Consider the following 27877-nt stretch of genomic DNA (forward strand, 5'->3'; position numbering starts at 1 on the left):
TTACTTCAATACACTACAACTGTATCAGGATAAACTGCTATCCTACATTTAGTAGCTTAACTTGTTATAAAGATTGATGTTCAAGACTACCTTAACTGCACTGCCCGAGACACAGCCACTAGCAAGCGCTTCTGATTGTAAACTTCTCCATGTTAAAACAGCACTACATAAATAACTGGGCCCTAATAGTACTTGTTACCTTATTAGTAACCTCTAATCTCCCTTCCACTACCTTTATCTGCTAAGGAAAAGTATGCTGAAGCGTTATGTTTAGATATCGTTGACCATAGCTGGCGTAGCTCTTCCCGGTACACTATAATACCCTAAATCTCTCAAGCATTGAAGAAACCTTGGCTTGGAGTTGCATTCATCTCTGATAAACATGAAATTTCGACACTTTAAAGCCAGGCGACGGCAAACGACAACGCGAGCTGAGGACACTTGATCGCATACGACAATGATAACGATGATAGTCAGTAGCTTTATTATATTCAGATGTTGACGCTTTTGGCTGAGAGGACCATCGCTGATCTCCTCACCTTATGGATGGAAATGCAATGTATTTATGCTTGTTTGAGTCTTTCAGTGCACTAACCTACAAACGATGTCTTTTCAAAGCTTTCACTGAACGCATGAAGAGAGTTTGGTCTTTTTAATAGGCGAAGGTACGCTCCATCTGGTAGCCCAACTTCTCTAGTGCGGGAATGCAAGCGTAGTTGACCATCGGTGGGGGACCGCACATTAATACCAGGGTGTTGGAAGACGGCTCAAACAGGTGCTCCTTGATCATCTGATCGGTGATGAAGCCCTGACCTTGGGTCCATTCGGGTTTTGGACGATCAAGGGTATACCACAATTTGAACTGGTCCGGATAGCGGGCTGCCAAATCGTCCAATTCTGGTTTTAGAAGGATGTCGTCTTCGGTCTGAAATACGTGAGAATGTTAGGTTGCGATGTGGTGGTAAGCTTTTGAGTTAAGGTACCTGATTAGCAAAGATCAAGGACAGCTTAGTCTTGTCTGTATCTGCGTGCTTCAGGACTTCACGGACCAACTGGAGCATAGGAGTAATACCAGTACCACCTAAAACGATGTTTACATTTGTATTAAAAAAAAACTTTCAAGCAAACATGATACAACTTAAAGATAGCTGGAAATTTCTATACGCGAACAATAATCGTGAGGTGACTGAGTATTATAAAACTTTATATACCCCATGCTAAGAAATACGAGACCAAAAACTGACCAAACAGGAAACAAACAGAAACCAAACAAGAACCAACAAGTAAGAGTTCCCATAAAGTTTCCTTATTTTCGTTATCGAACTCGTTTGAAAGACACAGCGGACTTAGACGAAACGGAAGGACATTAACATCTGTTTTGCTGACGACGTGGACATTGTCGGAAGAACGTTTCGGGTGATTGCTGAGCAGTATACCAGGCTGGAAAGTGAAGCAGAAAGGGTTGGGTTGAAGGTAAATGCGTCGAACACAAAGTATTCGTTGGCTGGAGGAAGCGAGGGCGATAGAGCTCGAATTGGCAGAAGTGTGACGATCGAGAATTAATATGTGTACCTCGGATCATTGGTAACGTTGGATAACATTAACAGCAGAACAAATCGAAGACATTGCTGGAAGTCGTATTTATTACGGACTCCACGAGACATTGTGGTCTGATTATCTCCGTAGTAAGTGTACCATGTACAAGACACTGATAAGATCGATATTACTCCTTGACCATGAGACGTGGACAAACCTCTAAGAAGACCTGCAAGCGCTAGGAGTTATGGAACAGAATTATGAACTACGATCTTGCGAAGCTTTATGGTGAACCAAGTATCCAGGATCGAATCCGGCTGGTACAAGACGAAGTGGGACGCAACGAGCTGTTTGACCCAGTGGAGTAAAGGAAAGTAAGGGACGATCGATAATCTGGAGGGAAGCAGCTATAGATCGAGTTTGTTGGCGTAACATTGTTGTACAGATTATGTCATGAAGGACGTAGCACCACCAAAACAGTAAGTAACCCTAAAAATTACATCAGGAATTTCTTCAGGATATCCTCCAAAAAATGTATTAAGGTAGGTATCCTCCAAAAAATAATTTCTGATTGTCAAGGCAGTCCTAAATTCTCCAATAATTCATCAATTTATTCTGTAACGCTGTTTTCTAGAATGTAGGAATTTGTGAAAAAATGGTGTACAGATATCTAGAGGTATTTTTTCTTGAATCCTTAGAAGACTTCCTGAAAGTATTCTAGACGGAACCTGTTGAGCAATCACTAGAAATCTAAAAGGTTTTCCTCGAAAGATTTGTAAAAAGGTTTGTTTGAAGAAGTATCTTCAGAGCCTGTAGAGTTTTTCACAAGAAGAAAAATGAGAAAACAATTGACTTTAGAGACCATTTTGGTGAACAAAAAATAGACTGTAGAGACCTTCCATATGAAAAAACAGCCCTTTTTATTGGATGGTATTTCGTTGTCAAGGCGGAACCCTCGGTCTCGGCTTTTGCCAAGTTTCCCCTCTATCAGGACCAATACTCAGACGGACTAGGCTATGGTGCTCACATGAAGATTGTTTTTTTTATTAGTATTGTGACGTGGTAGTTTAAAAAAAAACATATTCCCTTGCTTCTGAGAAAAGAAAGCATTGTGAAAATCAGCAACTCTATCAGAATTTGTTTGAAATAGTAGTTTGTTTGTTTGTTTGTGTATTTACGACACTTTACACTAGAGAGTGCATTCGTGTCGGCCATGAATGTTTGTTGAATTACAATTTAGATTTCATTACAACTGTCTATATAGTCCAGTATCTTGTAAAAATTTCAGTAATTTTTTTGTGTTCATCTCATCGTTGCTAATACTGTCTAGTCGAAATGATTTTCAATATTTGCCATTTAGGTAAGTGTCCTTTTTAGTCATGCTATTGTGATTACTCCTTTTCGCATTCGTATATCGTGTGGCAGGTACGATGATACTTTATGACCAGGGAAGTCAAGGAAATTTCCATTACGAAAAGGTCCTGGACCGACCGGGAATAAAACCTTCAGCATGGCTTTGCTTTGTAGCCGCGGACTCTAACCACTCGGCTAAGAAAGTCCCCGGTAGTAGTAGTTCTAGTTCATTTAATTATTCTTGTTGTTCAAAGTATTTATTGGTTATTACGTTCATATATCCTATTACTATCCTATATATATATATATATATATATATATATATATATATATATATATATATATATATATATATATATATATATATATATATATATATATATATATATATATGCATAGTTTCTCGAAACTAGCATGTGTACTCTAATGATCAATCTCAGCGTCTTACTATCCATAGTCATTAATATGATTATCTTAGGTTTTAACATATATTACCGTCTCCTACAAGATTCACTTTTCGGTGGCAAATGCAATGCTTCACAACGACTACTTTTTACTTATACATTTTGTGAAAATGAAGTTGGGTTTCGATTGTTTATACAAAAGAGGTATTCTTTATTATGGCAATGCAAAAAACATATTAAAATAAGATTATCGCCACTTATTTCTACTCAGTGAATCTACTAGTCATTTTCGTCAGAGTAATATTCCCTACGTCGTATATGATAACGATGTGTCTAACTAACTAATAGTAAGAGTGGCTACGGATCATTCTGGTTAGCAGTATGGGCATCAATGCTATCAACGAGGCAGAATGTCCGTTGGATCACATTTGAGAGATTATTGCGTCTATGCCGTATAAATTATGACGTGGCTTTAAGGTGACACATGTCGGAATTCAAACATGGCTGGCACAATGGCCGGCTTGTGTCCCTACTCACGATTTCTTATTTTGAACTTTCTGCTAGTGCACAAAGCTAAAATAGAAATTGCACTTTAGTATGGTGCTTCTTTCGAGAGATTTGTGTCTTCAAAATGTAGGTACAATATTAAATTTCGATTTCAAGCTGTTTCACCTTAAGCAAAAATGCCAAAATGTGATATCACCACTACAGGTTTCCATATAATAGGCTAATGGATTGTGCCCTCCCATCGCGGCAAGGTCGCATAACCAAGGGGAGGGAGTTACATTTACTCGTGCACTTTCCAACAAAAACAAAATTTAATCACACAGACCCTTAATGCAAATCATGTAAGCTTGCGCAAGCCACACAATGATACAAGAAATGTTTATCAACGGTACCTCTACGAAAAATACAATCTCCCAATGCACTCGCTGATAACTCTTATCGCCAACACTTACCGGCAATCAAGCTGACCTTATCGGCTTCGTAGATTTGCGCCGGGTCCTTGCGTAGTTTCTTGATTGAAAACTTGCCGTTGCCCAGGTATTGCAGCCGTCCGGATGGGCCACGGAACGCAATCCTATCGCCGATGGCCAAGCTCTCGAGATACTGAGACATCTTACCACCCTCCGGGAACTTGGGGTGCACTCCCTTCTTGTAAACCTTCACGACCAAATCGACGAAACCGTGATCGTCGTCGCATGACACCGGAGTGTAGGCACGGATCACCAGCTCTTCGTTGATGGTGGCCGACAGGTGAATGTGCTGACCGATCGGCAGCCCCAGAATGTGCTTGCTCGAAGTGAGTCCAAACCGGAACCGACGGGTGTCGTGTGAGATTTCCTCCTTCTCGATCAGCGGCAGCATGTACTTTTCCTGCGGGTCAACCAGCGTTCGTAGCTGTCCAGATGACTTCTTAGAATCATCTTTGCTGGATTTGCTCTTGTCTTTCTTGCCACTATTGAGCAGATAGTTGGCAATGATGGCGCCGGCAACCACCACCAGAACGCCGACTGCCACGGGGACGACCTACGGAAGAATAGAAGTGTTATGTTGAGAAAATTTAATATGTTCATAGAGTAATCATCAGCGTCCTATGTAACAGAAGTTGTAAGTGGGTTTCTGAAGCAATATTATTCAGGAGATCTCTAGCCAGTACCATCAAGTTGGGGCCTTCCTTAACCGAGAGGTTAGAGTCCGCGGCAACAAAGCAAAGCCATGCTGAAGGCGTCTAGGTTCGATTACCGGTCTGTCCAGGATCTTTTCATAATGGAAATTTCCTTGACTTCTCTGGGCATAGAGTATCATCGTACCTGCCACACGATATACGATTGCGAAAATGGCAACTTTGGCAAAGAAAGCTCTCAGTTAATAACTGTGGAAGTGCTCATAAGAACATTAAGCTGAGTAGCCGGATCTGTCCCAGTGAGGACGTTAATGCCAAGAAGAAGAAGAAGTATCATCAAGTATGGAGAAACACAACGAAAAGATGGGAATGGTGGTACCCAGTGGCGTACCAACTGGGAGGGATGTTAGGGTTAAAACCACAAAGAATAGAGAATAAGATTCTAATCACTCATTGATTTAAAATTTTGGTCGTTCTGCTGGCTAATTTCCTCAGCTTTGTTTTTTCAGTGCGTCTTTTGAAAAATGTCACAACTTTAAGTAAAAATTTAGTATAAGAAATTCTCATTACCTTTCTAATGCGCCATAGAGAGTTTCAATTTGACGTGTAATTACAGAGATATGGACAAAACATTTTTGTATGTTTTTAAGGGGGTGAACCCAAACTTTTGCACGGGAGTGTAGATGAGAAGAACGCAATCCTCCAAAAATGCCGTGAACAAATCCCAACGCATCACCTTTTCATAGATTCGGTATAGTATTAGTATGTAGATCAGTAGAGCTATAGAAAATGACGGACAAGAAGAGCTTTCCTGTGAAGCACACAATATACAAGAACGATGATGGAAGATATGCACAATTATTTGAAGGTTTCAGGCGAAGATTCCAGCTTATTTCAAACCCACAAGGAACTATGTCAAAGTGATGGACTTTCGTGCCTGTTGCTACAAGGTGTTTTGCGGAGAGCCGGATTCAACAGCCGGGGTACGATTTTCAACGGATCGAGTCACTTTGTATGCTTCGCGGATGGTATTGGCCGAAAATATGAAAAGGTGACATACCTGTACAGCCGCTGATACAACGCGAGACCTCTCAAAGCACAATAAAAATCATCAAAATTGACAACACTGCTGTAATGAAATCGATTTTATTTTCCTTGTTATATTTTTACAATATGTTATTCTGAGATTACCGATCGAAATATTCGGAGAAACATGTTTGAAAAAGTACGAGATTTTTCAATAAAGCGACCATAAAGTGTAAAATTTTAAGTTATGAATGCGGTTTAAACTCACGACTCAGCTCTCCATTATACAAATATAGTTTCTATAGTAATCTAAACCAGTTTGAATTTACTTCACTTTCTTGCTGGGATTAAACGGATAGTATTTCAGCAAATTTGGCTAGAAATGAATAAATCACTAGAGCGGCCTAGTGTCTTAAAGCCTGGTGGTTTTAAAGCTCTACCTCCAGATGAATGGTAAACGATAGCAACATACAATTTGTTCGTAAAAATGCGGATTTTTGTTACCGTTAAATCACCAGCCACCGTGCGGCCTCCATTCACCGTGCACATATACAGATTCATACAATTTGTGCGAATTATTGTTTTGTCAGCAAAATAAGATAAAGCTGATGAAATGAAGTAGTTTTTGTCAGTGTCATGTCTACCTATATCAAGTGATATTCCTTGTGGCTTTGGTACCTTTTACTTGATCATACCTACGGGATTTCTGAGCTATAAATACTGGCTGCCGTAAGCGCAGAGTCGAGAGACTTCCCGGACTGTGGACAGATTAACATATTATTTTATTCTTTATTTGCAGGATATAAAAGTGGCGACGAGGATCATGGAAACGCGTTGGAGTTAATCGATTTTTCATCGGGGTGGCGAATTGCCAATTTTATATGTTTTCGAAAAGTGTGGTGAAATTGCCAATTTTATTTGTTTTGTGAAATATGGTGAAATTGCCTATTTGAGTTGAACCCAATTGTTCTTTAGAGCTGACGAAATTGTCGTTTATTGTGAACATAATTGTTCTTTTGTGAAGCGATTGCTGTATTGAGATGAACAAAATTGTTCTTCAGTGTTGACGAAGTTGTCAAATGTAATGTTGAGCAATATGAATCCAATGATTTGAATGTTTTGTTCTAGTCATGAAATAAGTATTGTATGAACATACAATTGTGGAATTTTTTAGGTATATTTTCGATTGTTCGTTGTACGAGTTGCTATAACGTGAAGGTGCCCTTCTAAAGGGGAAAGGACTGTCATGTCTACCTATATCAAGTGATATTCCTTGTGGCTTTGGTACCTTTTACTTGATCATACCTACGGGATTTCTGAGCTATAAATACTGGCTGCCGTAAGCGCAGAGTCGAGAGACTTCCCGGACTGTGGACAGATTAACATATTATTTTATTCTTTATTTGCAGGATATAAAAGTCAGAATGCATTTTGAATAATTTAGTCTATGTAATCAAATTATATGTGAATTCTGTATAATAATGTGATTTTCTAACACTCTTAGTACAAATGCCAAAAAATCACATTTTTCATTTTAACGTTAGAGTATCATTTTCATTCATAATTTCAACGTTTTCGCTATAGATACTTCTAGTAAGATGTATTTCATCGTATGAACCATGAGATTTTATGCAAATTAGATTTTTTTATTATGTTACAGTCTAAATACAAATGCACGGTGAATGGACCCTTTTCAAAATTTGTAATTCCTAAACTGTGCATTAGAGTGATGCATATTACGAAATTTTCCCCTATGCTTAAACGACTTATATTAAGGTATATGGCATCCTTCCAAAGTTTGTAAATTTAAATGTGCACATGCCACTTGAAGTTTATATAAAGATTACTATGGAAAACGCCATCCTTTTGTGTTCAGCCCTCTATATCTTCGTCATAATGTTTTATGGAAAGGTGAACACAATCTTCTGATATGAATGCTTTCAGCTACAACTTTGCCGAAGACCACAGTAATTTACAGATAAACTTCAAATGGCGTGTGCACAACCAAATTTCTTCCAAATCACTTCAAATTTTGGGAGAATTATTTTTATCATAATTGACACCGTTTAAGCATAGGGGAGCAAAAATTTCAAAATTTGCATCAGTCTACTGTGCATTAGTGCAAAAAGCATAACATCATTGGGTAATATTGGATTTACTGTCATGTCGTGATTGAACTACTTTATATTTAGTTTTTAAGTAAATATTAAATGGTTTGGACCAGGGCCGTACTTACGGGGGGTCCAAGGGGGCCATGGCCCCACATTTTAGGGGCCCCCACAAAATCTGACTCAAATGATGGTTACTGAACATTTTAGAATAATTATAGAAAGCGACGAGTGGTGTCAATATTTTAAATCACATCGAAAAATTTAAAGTTTTTAATTTTAAATTAGAGTAGGGGGAGATCCCCCAGTGCCGGACAGCACCCAATACCGGACAAAGATGAAACATTGAGAAATCATGGTCCAATCAAGATGGTGTATTGGTAGAAAAGAAAGCTATTATGTAGACGAATGTTTGCGTAGAATAATACAACCTTGAAATATGCATGCCTTTTTAAAAAAGTAGAAAAATTTGAAAATCTTTAAAAAATTAACGTATTCTCTTAATTTTGAGCCTATTTAGTAATTATTTCGAATATGAAAAAATACTTTGGATCAGGCAAGCATGATCGAACATAATCCTAATTTGATAGTATGAATGTATTTTGTATCACAATTGAACTAAATATGGACAAATTACAATTTTTGTTAAGCACCTCCTGTCCCTCAGTTTCGGACAGCTTGATTTGTTATATGATATCTTTGTAATCGTTGCGTCAGTGTCTCAAAATACTTTCATTTTTCATGGGTTCCGTCGATCATGGTATCAAACATGCAATAAAGTTGAGAAGAATGAACATTCAGAACGACATCGTAAAATGTGCTATTTTTCATCATATATGGAAGAGGTTTTTGATAGGCATTTTGCAAACTAAGAAAAACCCAAATTATTCTTGTAAATGTTGCAAATGCATTGAATTGGTAATTATGAACTATTCCTATAGTGTACACATTCAATGATGTTCAAATTTGCAGAATTCGAGGCATTTCCAGATCGTGTCCGGTATTGGGTGCCACCTTTCAAGATCGATCAATTTGGTACTAAAATACATCATCAAAATGCATTGTCAAAATTCATATTTATATTTTCAAATTTATTTATGTACACTATAAAAATGTTAATATATATCATAAATGGGTAACACGAGCCAATAAAATCATTAGTTTTCGAATTATGAATTTAGTGGCTTAAGTGTCCGGTACTGGGGGATCTTCCCCTATAATCCTTTGGCTTGCAATCTAAATGGTTTTTGAGATTGTCTGTAGGGTGTAGTATATTGTTTTAGATCGAAGTTTAAGTTTTGTTTGTTTCTATAAGTTCTATTTGTTTGGTACTCTTTTAAATGAATCAAAAAATAAATCAAATAAAAAAATTATTGTCGCATCACTGCGATAAACACATTACTTGATCTGTAAACAACAGGTGCGTCGAAAAGCAAGGAAATTCAACGTAAATTTGATAGATTAAAAAAAAACATTGAATTACAATTGAGGGGTCCAATGTAAGTGAAAGCTACATTTTGATAGATTTTATGTTAGGTGAACTGTTTTTAAGCATTCCAACAATTTTTCTGGACAGTATTTCCATTTAAAAATACATCATAAATTGTAGAAGATTGACGTGTTTTTTATAGATCTCAAACAATTTGCGCAAAGTAAAATATTGCTGAAAAACTTTAAAACCAATTTTCCTGCAAGCAAGTTTTGGTCACTACTTACATCCATTGATGCCAACTGTGGTTTTTCAGAAACTCATAAGGGAAATTACCAAAGAGAAGCTACTACGCCAACATTTTTTTTCTGGGAAAAAACCCCCTACTAGGCTCTGGTCCCAGGGCCCCCACATTTGTAAATCCGGCCCTGGTTTGGACAATACAGTCAAACCTCATATTTAATGGAAAAATAATGATTTGGCCATTTTTTCACCTTGCTATGGCTTTTATTGTAATGTTATGAATACCAATAAAAATGAAAACACTACTAGAACATAGTTGCTCCACCAACAACGTTTCTTCAAGATCCGAAATTAAATCATGACGAAAACTATACGCACGGTAAATAGTGCTCTAGCGTGACATATGAAAAGATAATTTTTGAGTATTTTTTTGTTATGCATCACTAATTCTAGATTTTTTCCTAAGTTATGGTATAATTGCACGCTTCGTAGTGGTAGCAGCAGCATTTTACTAGATCTTATATTTTTATAACATTGTAAAATAACATTTGAACGATTCACAGAAAACAGATTATGATTTCATTAGATAATAAAAAAAAAGTTCTAGCATAAAGAAGGTGTCTTCTTTATAAAATCAACAGTCCTTATCGACCAAAATAATTATCCGACACCCTGCTCAGTAATCCGTAACTGTAGGCAGAGTGTATTGCAATATATCAAATCAACTCCAAGCCAAATAAAAAAAGGTCGATTTCCACGTCTGACGCACCGCCAAAGAAATTTGAGAAAACATAAACTAGATAATGTAAGCAAATGCATTATTGATTTAGCCGGTTCAATTAATAACGTACCTTCACGGCACGTGTGAGAAATTTTAGGTAACTTCAATGAGTGGGAGCAAACGGTGTGTTTGATGTTTTACGAATGATTTCAGCGAAGAACGGCAAAAATTCAGAAGCTCTACCTTAATTGTTTTTAACTTCGTTTGCAAAAAATAATACTGCGATGTCACGGACTGTTAGTCACAAGGCTTATAATTATGTTCATAAGAGAACTAACGGTGAATCGCAGTTATGATTTCTTTTTTGCCGAAAAATCCAGTTGAGTTATTTTACCGTTCATTAATTAGAGAGGATTCGCGTAAGTAAATGGGACCTTGATTAGGCTACTGGTAACGTTCACGGCTACAAAGCAAATCCGCAGAAGCTGCCAGGGCACGATCGATCCAGGATCTTTCCGTAATAGCATCGTACCTGCCACACGGCATACGAATATGAAAATGACAACTTTGCTAAAGAAAGCTCAAGGTCATAACTGTGCAAATGATCATTGAACCATTGAACGTTAAGCAGAGAAACAGGCTCTGTCATAGTGGGAACGTAATGCCATTAAGAAGAACGTAAGTGAAAGTAATATTCCATTGAAATATGTACACAAATACATTGTGAAAAGTTAGGCAAAACGGAATGAGGAAGCCATTACGAAAAGGCGAACAATTTCTTCAGCATACCAACATCTACAAATTCGATTACAAACAATTGGGCGCCAGACAGCAGTAAGCTTTTCACGCTCTGATTAACTAACCATCAATCAACGGAGGGGCAAAACCTTTTATTAAGAAGTGAAATGCAATGAAATCAATGTGAAAAATCAGTTAAAGTGTATACTGATTTCAAATTCTCATAAAAATTCAAGCAAGTTTGAAATCTCAAAGGTTCAGAGATTTATCGCGGACGACATCGATGACGGTGTGTTTTCAGTTGATGAATGAGTAATGACATTTCGCTATCACCCGGCCGAAGTATATCTATATACTCAGCACTTTGCTGAGGTTGCCTGGGCGTCGATTGACCGATTTTTTTTGTCGTTTACCCTATGCACACCCGTTGCGAAATGTTCAATGTAAGAAATCTTTCACGCGTCCAATACACGCACCTGATGAACAGATTGTTAGCCTGCTATGACCGAATTAATAAGTTATCTTAATTAGTAGCAATAGATTTGAATCGCCTACTTCGACTTTCAAAGTATAAACTAGGATTTGCAAGATTACAATTAGCTTTCAAAATTGATTCGTTTTGTGATTCTGATGTTAAGTTGGCATATTGTTTAACGGGCTTCTCTTCGCCAATATCAAGACACATTATTACGGAGCTCTATAATGCGCATTACTCTTCCGGGCACCAGCTCTAGTCAAAACACCATTTTAGTCGAGTTTTAAATATTATCTCCCCGTGTTTTACATTGCGTAACCGAGGTATGAGAAATAAGATTATCATTTTTCAATTCGTCATCTAGCTAGGGCACAATCACTTACATCAAAGTCGGGCATTTTCCACCGGATGATTGAGCGTCGTTTGCCTTGATCAAATGATATTCAAATCTGATCTCCTCTATGACACTCGGAGAACAGTTTGATGATGATGATCGGATGCCTTCCAAAACACTCGATTGCTCACACTCTTGGCCGGTTTATTTGACGTTTTTCACTGATAGATAGTCACAGAAGTTGAAGATAGAAAGGAAAGAAAACACAACAGCTGACAACGAACGCACGCGCGCGGAACCGTATCTACCAAAAACGTTGAACAGGAAGGATAATCAAAACGATCCACATGAGAGGAGCGTCATCGCTAGACTGAGCGGGTGAAGCTAAAAATTCACGGTCAGCAGCGTCGGTTGCACAGAGTACGTGCTCAACACAGTCGAATCGGGAGCCTTCAGCGGTGTGAAGTACAGCAATATCTCAGATTGAATGGTAGACGGGTACGGAACAATGAAGATTAAAATGTTTAACGGTTCATCCGTATCTCTTCCAGAAAATATATATTAAGGTGGTTCGCTTTTGCTCTACACCGCTCATTTTAGATCAAATTTTGAGTGTCCTCTAAAAATTTGAACTTGTTTGGATGAAAACTGAGACTGCACAAGTCCTTCGAAGTGTGTATGGAAATTATTATGGGAAAAGCATACAATTCATTCAATCGGTCTTAGTTTTTTCCAATGTGCCCTTGTGGCTTAGAGCTACAATGATATTGTTAGATACTTTTATCAGCTACAACCATCAATTTCAATAAAGCATTAGTCAGGACATAACTGTAATAGGGCGTAGATAACAACCATTCCATTGATGTTTTAACCGCCGTTTGTGGGTTGATGTATTGTTTGAGCGTTATTAGAAGAGTCTCACTAAGTGCTTTGACTATGTATTGTTGTGTGCCGAACATTGAGTAAAATTGCACTACAACAATGTTTGGGTTGGTTTAATTAAAATTCGATAGTCTAACCCTCACTGAATTAACTTCCTATAATTTGAAGCTAATAAAAATGAGACTAATCAAATGAGTAAAATGCCACAATCAACTGTACACTTAACAACAGCAATTATGAGTTTGAATCAACCATAACGATAGATGATAGCACAAACTGTTTGAGACTTGATATTACCCGAACAAATGTTGAAACGTGAGCATGATTGGATTTAAATGAAACACTCTTGCAACGACATTGAACGACATACGGTTTAAATCTTCTTTGAATGATACACAACAGTAAAATATGTGTTGGTATTCTTGTTGCTGGACTCAATACAGAGGTGCAAGGTCGCTGCATTAGCGTGGCTGGTCGATAGACGATTTATTCGTATTCGAGCAGTCAAGATCTCAACCATTAGTTAGACCGTTTTTAAATCTTCACGGTGTGTTACTGACAGCTAGTCAAAAACATGAGAGATGATCAAATATTATATGTCAGACTCGATTATTAGGGGACTTGAATAACTGGGGTTCGATTACCCGAATTTTTAAAATCGATTACACGGTTTAGCAAAGCGTGACGATTCATTTTTTGAAGTGTAACCCCACGCAGTTGAATCACCCACAATTTATGAATCAGTTGATTTAAGAAGACAAAATTATTATCGAACTTATCACAAAACATCACAGAATCATTTTTACTGATAAGCAACACATAGTGTTCAGCCATTTCAAACCTTCTTATCTCAGTAAAAAAGCTCTTGATCGCGGTATGAACCAACAATATTTCTAAATTATTTTTGTAGCTATTTCGGCTGTAGTTTTGGCCAACTTTGTAAGCCGTGTGGCGTTTGACGCTTAGCTGGAAACGACGTTTTACAGTTTGTTTCAAAGATTTTTTTTTGAGAGATTAAGCCCCAGACAACTTTTACAGATTCAATAAACATATATAGCTATAGCTATGAGAGATAAACGCGTCTTTATACGGATTTGGCTAAGATTTTTGAGTAAAATACTTGATCAATAAATTGTGGGAAATATACACCCCAGTCACAGTTTATGAATCAGCGTTCAAACTACTAGTGCTTAGTATTTTTAAAAAAGATTCTAAGTTTCAAGTAATTTTCAATGTAAAATTTTGATACGGGACAGCAAAAGTGGTTTGGGACCGTTCATAAAAAACGGATTTTTTTTTTGTGGAAAGGGAACTTGAACATACAAATAAATTTCCATGATTTTGAAAAAAAAAAATTCTTTTAAAAAAAAGTTATTTAGGGGGCTTATAGTCTTATATGGCTATTAAAATTAAGGACGTTTTTTTGTAAGGCCTCAAAGATTATTATGTTGAATAATTTTTGGATAAATAAAAAATCCTAAATATGTGAGGAACAAAGAGAAACAGAATAGTTGTTAAAAATGTAAACAATTTATTTAGTTACACCTGATAGGTTCTCCATTATTTCGCTATAAAAACGGGGTATCGCTTCTGAAGAAGGACCAAAAGCAACGAGTGGAAAAGAAAAGAACTGGTTTGCATCCTCTCTGATTGATATCAATACCAATTGTTTGTCATTTTTTTGATCACTTTTGTTGCACGTAAGTTTTTATTAGATCAACTCCCAGGCTAAACTGTTGGCTCTATTATCAGACACATGGAGAAGTGAAAGATATTCATATTTTTAAAAAATAAAAACAACGGACAACTTTACTAATAAAAGAAAAAACGGATTCACAAATTTTCATATAACACATTCAGCTTCAATTTGCTTCTTCTCTTTGGAAGAATGATGATGACTGTTGTTCGACATGAGGTCCAACCGCAGTATAGTTCGCTATGGGTTGATCACAAGCAATTTAGAAGTTTTGAATATGGTAATCGAAAGCAAAGCTCATCGATTTCAACATAACAAACTCATTGCGCAAATCGATTAATTGACCTACTTGAACATAATGATCATGACACAAGCAAACCATAAGCAAAACACACTGAAACCGTGTTGGGTGATGATATATGCGTCCATAGGTTGACGCATACAAATCTGAAGGGAAAGCTTCGGCAACTTATGTGGACAAATCCCTGTAATCGGTTGATTAATCATCCATGAACCAAAACAAAGGAATTTATTGTGTAACACACACGAAGTTTACAAGAAAATCACAGCAATTCGATATGGACGTTCATGAATCGATCGATAATTTTAAACACACAAATCGAACGTGTGAATTTTCATCACTGCAGTAAAGGCAGTCGAATGGTCAAGCATTAAGAGTTCTGCAATCTAGATATAATGATTGTTAGTAATTACACTACCTACCACCATCCTTCAAATAAACATGCTTCAGAAGCATATAAATCCACAAATTCAATGATCACTAGTTCAGCCCGCTCAGTAGCAACATTAAAAATCATGCAACGTCATGCAGATTCTTGAAATACTTAGTTCCGGTTCACCTCCGGATATCATTAAGAGCCAGTTCGCGAGAGCCGCAACCCCTTCTTGTATTGATGTTCTCCGATCAGGCTGAAATTTTCAGGGATTGTTCTACTATATAAAAGATGATGTTTTGCAAAATTTTTGATTTTTATATTAGGGGGAAGTGGGACAAAATGACCCCCAATGATTTCATGTCACTAAACATGCAAAATCACAAAAACTGATATAACTATAGTAAAAGTGCACGGATTATGTTGAAATTTTGCATGAATACTCTTCGTTATATGAACTTTGAGATTGGCATTGTATATGGATTTTGAAAGTACTTCAAATCGAGAAAAATGAGTTTTTCATAAAAAAATTAGTGATTTTCAAATCGATTTTTTTTGTACCAACCGAACTAGGTCAAAAAACTAAATATGACGTTTTGTAGGGTAACTCATGGGCTATCATTTGAGGTGTAATCCAAATATGCCGTTTCAAAAATTTTCGAAAAAAAAAATTTTTCGGGGTAGTGTTTGAACTTGAGCCATTTTGCGAGTACCGCAACCGCCTTGTCTAGAGAGGTTGTATTGATGTTCTCCGATCGAGCTGAAATTTACAGGAGTTGTTTTCCTATATAAAAGAATATATTCCGCAAAATTTCAGATTTTTATATTAGGGAGAAGTGGTACAAAATAACCACTAATGATTTAAGAGCCAGTTCGCGAGAGCCGCAACCCCTTCTTGTATTGATGTTCTCCGATCAGGCTGAAATTTTCAGGGATTGTTCTACTATATAAAAGATGATGTTTTGCAAAATTTTTGATTTTTATATTAGGGGGAAGTGGGACAAAATGACCCCCAATGATTTCATGTCACTAAACATGCAAAATCACAAAAACTGATATAACTATAGTAAAAGTGCACGGATTATGTTGAAATTTTGCATGAATACTCTACGTTATATGAACTTTGAGATTGGCATTGTATGTGGATTTTGAAAGTACTTCAAATCGAGAAAAATGAGTTTTTCATAAAAAAATTAGTGATTTTCAAATCGATTTTTTTTTGTACCAACCGAACTAGGTCAAAAAACTAAATATGACGTTTTGTAGGGTAACTCATGGGCTATCATTTGAGGTGTAATCCAAATATGCCGTTTCAAAAATTTTCGAAAAAAAATTTTTTTCGGGGTAGTGTTTGAACTTGAGCCATTTTGCGAGTACCGCAACCGCCTTGTCTAGAGAGGTTGTATTGATGTTCTCCGATCGAGCTGAAATTTACAGGAGTTGTTTTCCTATATAAAAGAATATATTCCGCAAAATTTCAGATTTTTATATTAGGGAGAAGTGGTACAAAATAACCACTAATGATTTAATATATAAAAACATACAAAATCAATTAAAGTAATAACGATAGTAAAAATTAACGAATTTGCATAAAATTTGGCATGTTTAATTAACGTTATATGAACTTCAAACTGAACATGGTATTTGGATTAGAAATGTGTGTCAAATTGATAAAAAAAATCTGTTTTATTTTTTTTAATAAAATTAGTTTTTTTTTTCAAATCGACTTATATTTTTGTCAATCGAACTAGTTCAAACAACTAAATATGAAGTTTTGTAGGGAAACTCAGGAGCTTTCATTCGCGATGTACCGTAGTGAATCAAAATTCGGACGGTACCAATATCCGGACACTCTGATAATATTTACCAATAAAATGCTAAATTGACAACATTTCTACAACTATATTGAATGAAAAAATAGCTGTTTTTGTAGTTATTACGACGTATTGACCTTTCGGAGGTCTGTTCAACAAACTGATCAATGTCCCCGATGAGATCAGCTCAAAGGTATAAATTTATTGGTTAGAGATAATCGTATAGCATATTTTTATTACTTATATTTGGTCTCTTACTAGGCGAACAAATTCAAATTTTTAAATTTGATATAGGGTAATTCAGGTCGCTATCTGTAATTATTCAGTTTTAATAAGCATATAGTAATAATATAAAAATAATAATTCACTTAATAAACGATTTTGCAATCACATCGATCAATCAACAGTGAGAAGTTATTTTTTTCAATTCTCATTCCCCCACAATATGTAATAAGAACAATACTGTGCGTCGTTCATTGAACCAATCAGTGATGATTGCAGTTTAAACCACCAACATGTCTGTCCAAACAACTAAATCACAAACATTGCTTACACAATATGTGTTCATTACTATTCAAAAAGAAACCCATTTGGCAGAACTAAACTTTTTATAAGTGAAAAGTGGGTTTAAATGACCCCCAATATTTTTGTGTCGGAAAACACACAAAATCACAAGAGCTACTGTACCGTTTAAACGGATTTTACTGAAAAATATGTTTTTTTGTAAACAGCACACAATTTTCCGTGGAAATATGCAATTTTTAACAATCTTCGTCTCTCTTTTACTGTTTCGAGAAATTTGCAAATATCAAGGCTAGTAAAAGTCAAAATTCCATTCAAGATATAAACAGTACAGCGTCTCATAGCAGCCATATGTGCAGTCAGTCTAAACTAAGCTAAACTCAATTATTTACAAATTGATCTCTAGCAAACATACCATCATACACACATACATGTGACCCTCCTAATCAAACCCATCAAACATTATCCAAATTAAAAAAAATGCAATAGTTGATTTCCATTCAAACAGCGCGAGAAGAAACAACGCTTACTACTGAACCGCCGAAGCTGCTAACGAAAACATTGGTGCAAAATATTGTTATCCACATCATCACTTTTGCAAGAAAGTGACATTTCTTTCAGAAACGGCAGCGGCAACACGGTATGATATAATCGGTATTACAACTACCGACAAGAGGCCTCCAAACGCTGCTCATACCGCCCGGATTTTTATTTACCACGGTACACCGCGAATGAAAGCCCTTGAGTTGTCCTACAAAACTTCCACCTTGTTCGGTTGACCAAAAATAAGTCGATTTGAAAAAAAACTAATTTTACAAAATAACAGGTTTTTCTCGATTTGAAACATTTTTTATCCAAAATGATCATTCATATAACGTAAAGTAAACATGCCAAATTTCATACAAATTCGTGCATTTTTACTATCGCTATCCTTCTTTTTCTTTCTGGCGTTACGTCCCAACTGGGACAAAACCTGCTTCTCAGCTTAGTGGTCTAATGAGCACTTCCACAGTTATTAACTGAAAGCTTTCTATGCCGATTGACCATTTTTGCATATGTATATCGTGTGGCAGGTACGAAGATACTCTATGCCCTGGGATGTCGAGAGAATTTCCAACCCGAAAAGATCCTCGACCGGTGGGATTCGAACCCACGACCCTCAGATTGGTCTTGCTGAATAGCTGCGCGTTTACCGCTACGGCTATCTGGGCCCCTACTATCGCTATTATAGCAGTTTAATTAATTTTGTATTTTTTTATATATTAAATCATTAGTGGTTATTTTGTACCACTTCTCCCTAATATAAAAATCTGAAATTTTGCGAAATATTTTCTTTTATATAGGAAAACAACTCCTGTAAATTTCAGCTTGATCCGAGAACATCAATACAACCTCTCTAGACAAGGCGGTTGCGGTTCTCGCAAAATGGCTCAAGTCCAAACACTACCCCGAAAAAAAAAAATTTTTTCGAAAATTTTTGGAACGGCATATCTAGATTACACCTCAAATGAAAGCCCATGAGTTACCCTACAAAACGTCATATTTAGTTTTTTGACCTAGTTCGGTTGGTCAGAAAAAAATCGATTTGAAAATCATTAAATTTTTTATGAAAAACTCATTTTTCTCGATTTGAAGTACTTTCAAAATCCATATACCATGCCAATCTCAAAGTTTATATAACGCAGAGTATTCATGCCAAATTTCAACATAATCCGTGCACTTTTACTATAGTTATATCAGTTTTTGTGATTTTGCATGTTTAGTGACATGAAATCATTGGGGGTCATTTTGTCCCACTTCCCCCTAATATAAAAAACTAATATTTTGCAAAACATCTTTTTTTATATAGAAGAACAATCCCTGAAAATTTCAGCCTGATCGGAGAACATCAATACAACTTCCCTTGGAAAGGGGGTTGCGGTTCTCGCGAACTGGCTCTTAACGTTGTCCGAGGCGGTTTTCTAATAAACATATGAACTATATAGCATTTGATTGCAAAATAATTGAAAGTAAACAACTGATTCATAAATCGTGTTCACATTGATTCTTATTTGTGGGCAAATTTTTTGCCGATTCATAAATTGTGGTTTAAGACAATGTTCAAATAAGTGAAAATTTCAAATGTTTTCAACAAATTTAATTAAAACATTGTGCATATCCCCCACTTTACCATTTGGCATTGATTTCATCAAAAAATATTGTTTATTTTGCTCTCTACAATTTTTCAAATTTAAGCAGAGCCTTAAATGATTCATAACTGTGACCAGTGTATTCAAATAAAAAGTGTGACATACGACAATCGACAATTGAATTTACAGATTTTCGGTGCAAATAATGAAATATTTCATCTCACCGAACAGCATGTGTACAGAATTTTGTCCTTTTCTGCCTTTACAGAATATTCTGTAAATATTTGACAGTTCTGTTCGAAAAATTAGTATTTCACAGAAAAATCCGTAAATGCGTATTTTACAGTTCAGACCTGTGGATTATTTCATTGAATTCTGTGTTTATTCTAAGTGTATAGCTTTAGAATGTAATGGTTTGCGTATTTAAGAACAGCGAGGAGCTCTTCGTTCGGAGAAGTGCTCTAGTCATCGATATCGTCATCGCCACCGTAAATTTAACTGATAGATTTGAGTAAACCTAATTTTAAATAGTTTATCGTCAAAAATCAAAAGTTTTCTCCATTTGAATAAAATGTTGTATAAATTTTTGACCGATTGGTGAGAAAATATTGAAAATTCACCGATAAATGGCTGAGCTATAAGCGTTTAAAATCTCACATATGTAATTTCGTGACGGTCGCAACATTTTAAAATTTTCAATTGATACCCAGTATATTGCCGTAAGACGTAGTTTACTTCAAAAAACAACTATACACTCCCGTGCAAAAAATTAGGTTCACCCCCTAAAAATATACAATAATGTTTTGTTCATATCTCTGTAATTACACGTCCAAATGAAACTCTCTATAGCGCATTCGAAAGGCAATGTGTTAATCTTACTTCACAGGCAATACACTGAGGAAGCATGGCTGATTTCCTCAGGATTTGGGTTGACCAAAATGATAAATCAAAGTGTCATTAGAATCGTGATCTTATATTCTTTGAAGAACGCTTACTAAATTTCGGCGTAAAAATCTGAAAACTATTCGATATCAATGGAACAGTCATTCAAGTCATTGTGCAAAAGTTTGGGTTCACCTCTCAGTATGGCGTATCGTGCAAAAGTTTGGGTTCACCTGAACTTATTTAAAACACGAAAGTTCTGTGAAATCTTAATCCAATCATGTACGCGTCACTATTTGCGTTTGAAAAAGCTATGAAATATTGAAATCGATTGAAAAATGATATTGACAAAATTAATTGCGTGCGGCGCAGGGGACCCAAACTTTTACACGATACATACATTATACTAAGGGGTGAACCCAAACTTTTGCAGTTTTCATATTTTTCCGCCAAAATTTTGTGAGCACTCATCGAATGATATAAGAATACGATTCTAATGACACATTGATTCAAATTTTGGCAATTCAATGCTGAGGAAATCAGCCATGTTTTTCAGTGTGATTTTCGGGAAATGTCACAACTTTAAGTAAAAATTTAGTATACAAAATTCAAAAACTGTTTCTGTAAAAATACGTACGAAGTAAGATTAACTCACTGCCTTTGGAATGCGCCATATAGAGTTTCAATTGGACGTGTAATTACAGAGATATGGACAAAACACTGTAGTATGTTTTTAGGGGGTGAACCCAAACTTTTGCACGTTAGTGTACATTGATTCTTCTATCGGTTTAGCTAAAATTTTCCAGAATGCTTAAGATTTACGTTTTGGGCATCTTCGAATATACACTGACATGCTACACACTAAGCTCATTTTACCGGAAATCGGTGAATTTCACCGTAATCTCAACAGCTGAACAGTTCAGTGAAATAAAACACCGTAATTCCGTCTAAATTTGACGGATTCCGGTGATTTTTTACCAAATACTGTAAAAAAATTACCGTACTCCATTAATTTATTTTTTGCAATTTCTCATCGTAATAGGCTGTTTTTCCTCACGCCAATCTGTCATGAAACGGCCTACTTTCCTGCACTGAAGTATGCAGTGCGGGAATAGTCATTACGCAACTGAAACCAGTGCTGTAATGATTCATTACGCAACCCTTTCTCATTACGCAACTATTTTGAGTTGCGTAATGAATCATAACAAAACAATTTTTCAGAAATTGTAAAATAATGGTGAATGGATTCCGATATAATTTCTGATACCCTCAAGTGGTCTTCTACGAAATTGCAAAAAATGTTGTACGTAACTCGTTGCAGAACTCGATTTTTACAGCACTCGTCGTAATTATCCTACTCGGCAAGCCTCGTAGGACAAATTTACGACTCGTGCTGTAAAAATCATCATTCTGCAACTTGTTCCGTAAACTACTATTACCGAACTGTTCAGCTGTTGAGTTTTTACAGGAATCCGTAAAATAATTTAAGTGTGTACCGTTCAGGAATTCGTCATCGTAATCATCGTCATCATCGAAGCTTAAAAAGCAGTTTTTCTGTTCAAAACTGAAAATTATTCGATGATAATGTGTTCACTATGTTTTAATTGAAGAACTAAAAACTGTTCACATTTTTGTGTAATTTTCCTTGATTTTGTACTGAAAATTCCGAAATCAATAACGGATCTTGCCCCCTTAATGTTGCCAGTGGACAATTTGTCCTTTGAAGGAAACACCACTCTGGACAACGGACTCAGTTTGCACAGTCGGAAAACATTATCCACGAATATTTAAGGGCTGAAGCACAAATCGAACCGGCATTCTCTAGTAGGTACGATGCGTCTAACTGCCTAGTGACATAAACCGCACGACTACGAAACCCACAATAATTTCACCCAAGAGGCCTCCACTGATTTCCTAGGCTTTCCACCAAAATTGTTGTTTAGGATTTCATTAGGGTTTCCACCAGGAATATCTCGAAACATAATTTCCGAAATTACTTCTGAGCTTCATCCAGGAAGTGATGATTTTTTAAAAGTTTTCTAAAGAAAGCCAAATCTTGAATAATTTATCCCAGAATCCTTCTCCAGGATCTTCAGGGAACTGTTAAGGATATTTTTGAGACTTTATTGAAAGAAAATCTGATAAATAGATATCAAACACAATAGTTCATAAAAATGCGTTCCCATAAGTTTGGCACAAATGTTTAGATGCAAATTGGCTACCTTATAGTAAATCTGGTAATTTTACCAATCCATTGAAACTGATCATAATGAACAGTTCGTGAGCGAAATTAAATTTGATCGTAAACAAAATTATTGAAAAACAATATATTATTTTCAAGATGAAGGGGCGGGGCAAAATGAGCCACTTAGATTTAAGCAAAACAAATAATGTTTTGTACATAAAAATGCATTGCCTAAATGTACCAGATTATTTTTTTATTGCATAGTCATCTTTATGCACCATTACAAGTGGAACACTTTGCTAGAAAATACGTTGAAACAAGTATCGCAATTTAGTGCTAGTATAACATGGTCTGTTTACTATGTATTATGTATCTTTAAAAAATAAGCCGCTAGAATCAATAATTTCAAGCAAAGCTAATACAATTTCCTTTCCAACAATGTACTCTTCACCACTCTCCTCTATGCTGTTTTAAATAAAAATCATTCGATTGAATGAGGTGACTCATACTGCCCTGTAGGGTGGCTCATAATGCCCCATATGGTTGGTGACCACGTAGAAAAACATGGTTTTCCAAAAAGTTCCTAAAATAATTTGCAAGTTGATGTTAACATTAATTATCGTCGTAACATGGAAGATAACATTTTATAGTACAAGTCACTTGCATTCAAATCATAATTTTTGCTGTTTTTCTATGCATTCCTTGACGTTTTCCTTAGGCCCATATTGCCCCGATCACCCCTATCAGGGGCACAAAAACACCCTTTTCTCCCGACCTGACCCGGTGAACCACGAGAATAACTCCGGCAAGACGACCATTCTCGAGTTCATCTGGTCACTTTTCGAAACTACAGTATTGACATATAAAATGCGCCAAAGCCGTTTTCCCATATACAATGGTCAATTTAATAGAGCTATTATCCCCGCCGTTTCTCAACCGATTCTTTTCATTTTGGTTGTGACGAGCTACGAAATACATCAATTTTTGATAACTATTGAAAAAGTTCTGTGCGTTATGGCTCATAAACAAAATTTCAAATTTTTCATACGAAAGGCGTTTCGGACGAGTGGAAAGGATAAAAAATCAATTTTAGCGTTACGTGATGAATGGACGCAGCCATATCATTTTGGTATCTTCGGTTATCACTCGAAAAACAAATGTGCTGAAGACACCAAAATAATACCAACTGATTGTTTCTTCAGCAACATCCTTCATTAAGATTTGAAGAATGAGTTTTCACTATGGGATAATAATTTTGTACTTACATTTCAGTATTAACGTGTTCTGAACATTTTTCAAAATTTCTCCATAGTAATTTCCATATAAACCTACTTTGTCTTTGGGCCACCTTTAAATCACCACCGAAAAAGCTGAAAATTTCACAGAACATTATTTTTATAGTAAGGATGGTGTAGGAGATATGGGAGATTGGATTTTCAAACTTTTTAAATATTGAACTGCCCTAGTGTACATGTGTACTGACAAAAAAATAATTAAAATCCGTTAAAAAAATATTCGCTGAGCGGTGAGTGTTTTAGCTAGAATAACTACTAGAGAAATCACCGGAAGAACTAGTAGAAAAATCTCTGGAGGAAATCCTGGTGTGTAATAAAACTTCCAGAGTAATCCCTGCCTAAACCACTAAAGATCGATACGTTGGATTTCCTAGAGCAAATTCTGGAGAAATTACTCTACGCATCCCTTGCAAAATCACTGGAGGGTAATGTCTAGATGAGTGTCTGGAGGAGTCAGAGGAAGTATTCCAGGAGATTTTCCTCAAGGAGTGACAGCAGAATTTCTTAAGAACTTGTGGGATAATCGTGTAAGTCTTTGGCACCTTAATTAATTGCAAGTAAAAAAGTGACTTTGCAGACAATTTTGATGCAAAAAAAGATTTTAGACTTTATTAAAATCTCTGAAAAGAAACCTGCTACAAACCCAAAGATTATGATATACATGTACATATTATTTTCACTACAACATCCCGAAAATTCGTAATTCAAAATTTAATGATCTGATCAGACTTTTATTGGTGAAGCCAGTAGGGTAAGCCTCAATCGCTTTCTTATCGCACGTCAACTACTAACTAAATAATAGGAAATAATCATGATTTGCATAACACGCAATTGAACATTTATGCTATCTTCGCTTGCATACATACCTGATGTACCGTGACAGCCATATCAAATCGCTACGCTTTCCAATTTAAGATTCGACTGGGAGCTGATTGATACCTATGATAACGATTTCAATTTCGATTTGGAACTAACTAGCTCGAATTAAAGCTCTTTCGCCTGCACAAAAGCCAGCCAATTTCGTTGCAAACCTACAAAAAAAAGAGAACGAGAATCAAGTGAAAAACTTCCATTAGAATGTGCACATCAATTAGGTCCCGTAAAAGTTGTAAAACACTGACCAACGCAGGCAACAGTACCGAGAAAACTATCGGAAAAGCAATAATCTCATATCATCGCAGTCAGATGTTACGAAACGAAGGTAAAGGACAGTGGTCCTCAAGTTAACTGATCAGGCAGGCCACCACAATGCCTTCAAAAATCACGCGGTCCGCAATCTATGTGAGTATTTATTGTGGCATAGCAAACAAAAAAGTTTTGTACACTAAAATGAGATTTTTGGGTTACAAAAAACTTTCCAAGAGAACATAATGAGCAAAACCATCGACGAAGCCTTTAAAAAATCAAATATTTCATAAATTCCACAAATTCCTTGATCTTTCGATATTGTTACAACTTTAAATATATTCCTCGAAAACTTATTCAAACAGACTCAAGTCAAAAAAGTATACAAACTTACTTTATCGATTCTACGAAATTCTACACATTTTGCTCTGAACCAACTCGATTTTTTACTTTTAGAACGTTTACTGCCCGGATTTACAAAACAACAAAAGTAAGATTTTCAACTTTCGCCGCTCCGCTGTATGGAGAGACAAAGTGACTTAACCACGAATCAAAACAAAACACTCACACCTATTCTGGTTTACGGCGGATCCTGAGACGAGACTCGCGAAGACGGTCTTCTTTTTCTGTGATTGCTGAGTTTTTTTCTTATTCCACTTTGTGTTTATACCAATTATGCGCATGCTGTTCAAATCCTCACATGAACCTCTCAGCAAAATATGATTGAGTTTGCAACACATCGAATCATAAATAGCCGTTTGAGTGAAATTTCATGCCAGCAAACGTAGCAGACATTTGAAATAATTAATCTTCTGCTTAGATTTATCATCAACTTTGGAAAAAACTGCTCCGCCGACTGAGGGTTTTAATAACAGTTTACTTTGAACACAATACTTTTCACTTTTTCAGCCATAAAAACGGTGGGCTGCATTTGACGTTTCGTGAGAGGGGAATCTGGGCTGCATATGACGTTGATATTTTTCCTCTTCGCGAGTCTCTCTCAGGGCGGATCCAACTTTCGATCTAATCCTATTCGAACGAATCCACGGCCCACTTGATTTTGCTGGTGTAAACGGGAATGCGAAGTGACTTTCAATCGAAACTAACTTGAGTCGATTTTACACTGGTACAAAAACGTCGAAAGTAATTAAATAAATCGGCTTATCATTTTGTAATAAAATTTATGTGGTAAGTAACAAGAACTCCCTAGTTTTTGAATGTGAGCTTATTGTATGCAAAATTTAAGCAATGTACACGGCGAAAAAATGACAAAAAGGTGATTCATTTTAAAACAGTTTTAGAAGACAGGTTGTGATTCTTCTGAATTAATTTTCACAAAACCGTATGAGAGTTACTTACGTCGATTTGAAAAAGTAATCGAGATTGATTTGCATTTTTTTAAATTTTTATTTAATCAAAAACTGAATTTAAACTAGGCTTTTTTTTGACAAATTATGCGCATTTTTTTAAATCCTGTTATTTTTCTCCGTTCAAAATAATACTGATGCTTGAAGTTGTGCATAATAGGAAAAATAATGAGTTAATTAACATATATTTAATGAAATACAAATTTTGGAACACTCCATAACGGAGAACCACAATGTTCATGAAAAACGGAAAATATTTCGAAGTCCTTTATCAGAAAATGTCGATTTTGGAATTATCTAGTTGAAGCATTAAGAGGACGATATGTTTCCCTTGACTAGCCAAACTGACTCACTGAAAAACATTCAAACTCCTTTCGCGGGTCGCAGTTCAGTAACTACTGCAATAGGGAGCCGGATCCTATTCTTGGCACTTTAGATTCACTTCGGCAGTGGGGTTTTTTGAAAGCTACAGAGCTAATATTTGGCCACAATATGCGTCGTACTAAAGTGCTTCTTATTGCAAAGTTTCATGCAATTCGGCCAAGAAAATACCCCCATGCCAAAGTGAATCATGGAAGTGCCCAAGTAGCTCTGCACCCTAGGATATAGAGCGTTTTCCATCTGATGCCGAGTCCGGAATAGACTAACGGCGTGGGTGGAAAAAGTAAAAACTACCGTGTCTGCGCCGAAATAATTATATAATTAACCTACCTATAGGCAAACATTATAGCCCCGAAAAGGATGACCGAGGGCGCGACAGAACAAATATCCAACTCCCTCGATGATGGATCAAATTCGCACGATCTACGCAAATTCGGTATAGGGGAGTGCTATTTTTATCACTGGATTCTAAAATCCGATTCTACGTCATGCGGGTGGACATATCAACAAACTGTTTGACTTTATGAAGAAAATATTAGATACCCAAATAGAACCATAGAAATAGTACAAACGATCCGGTATTACGTGGTTAATTACTCACCTCTAAAAATAAGCCGGAACAATATTTAAGGCTATCAAATCTATAACAACGTTATACAGGTCAGTAGACGTATTAAGACTATGAACAGTTAGGCTGGTTTATTAGATAGTTATGTCAGGTGCAGCTGAATAGGTAAACAACAAATTCCTATGCTTCCCTGATGTAAGACCCAGTAATATTTACCTTCTTCTAAAGCGATGCTAGCGAGACTGATAGTGATTTTGTGCAAAGCAAAACCGGCTGATGCTGATGCCAGAAAATGAGCGAGAGAGTGTACCAATGTACAGTGGTCTGGAAGCGGCCAAAACCTCAAGAATTAAGGATAAGTAG

At 36.2% G+C, this 27877-nt stretch overlaps 1 protein-coding gene across 3 annotated transcripts; it reads right to left on the reverse strand.

Annotated features, from left to right (window-relative positions):
• Positions 1 to 27812, reverse strand: LOC5577482 (NADH-cytochrome b5 reductase 3). 3 transcript variants are annotated; one of them, XM_021848488.1, is made up of 5 exons: positions 27731 to 27812; positions 24940 to 25104; positions 4253 to 4823; positions 984 to 1081; positions 1 to 925 (listed from the first exon to the last, which is right to left on the reverse strand). In XM_021848488.1, the coding sequence occupies exons 2-5, from the start codon at positions 24958 to 24960 to the stop codon at positions 653 to 655; spliced, it is 963 nt and encodes a 320-aa protein (XP_021704180.1). In that variant the 5' UTR covers positions 24961 to 25104; positions 27731 to 27812; the 3' UTR covers positions 1 to 652. The 3 variants fall into 3 exon arrangements, with proteins under 3 accessions (XP_021704180.1, XP_021704179.1, XP_001656510.2); XM_021848487.1 differs by having other exon boundaries at positions 27548 to 27754; XM_001656460.2 differs by lacking the exons at positions 24940 to 25104; positions 27731 to 27812 and adding an exon at positions 12044 to 12375.
• Positions 27813 to 27877: the final 65 nt, after the last annotated feature.

The sequence above is a fragment of the Aedes aegypti genome, chromosome 3 (genome assembly GCF_002204515.2).
Source record: "Aedes aegypti strain LVP_AGWG chromosome 3, AaegL5.0 Primary Assembly, whole genome shotgun sequence".
Taxonomy (NCBI): Eukaryota; Metazoa; Arthropoda; class Insecta; order Diptera; family Culicidae; genus Aedes; species Aedes aegypti.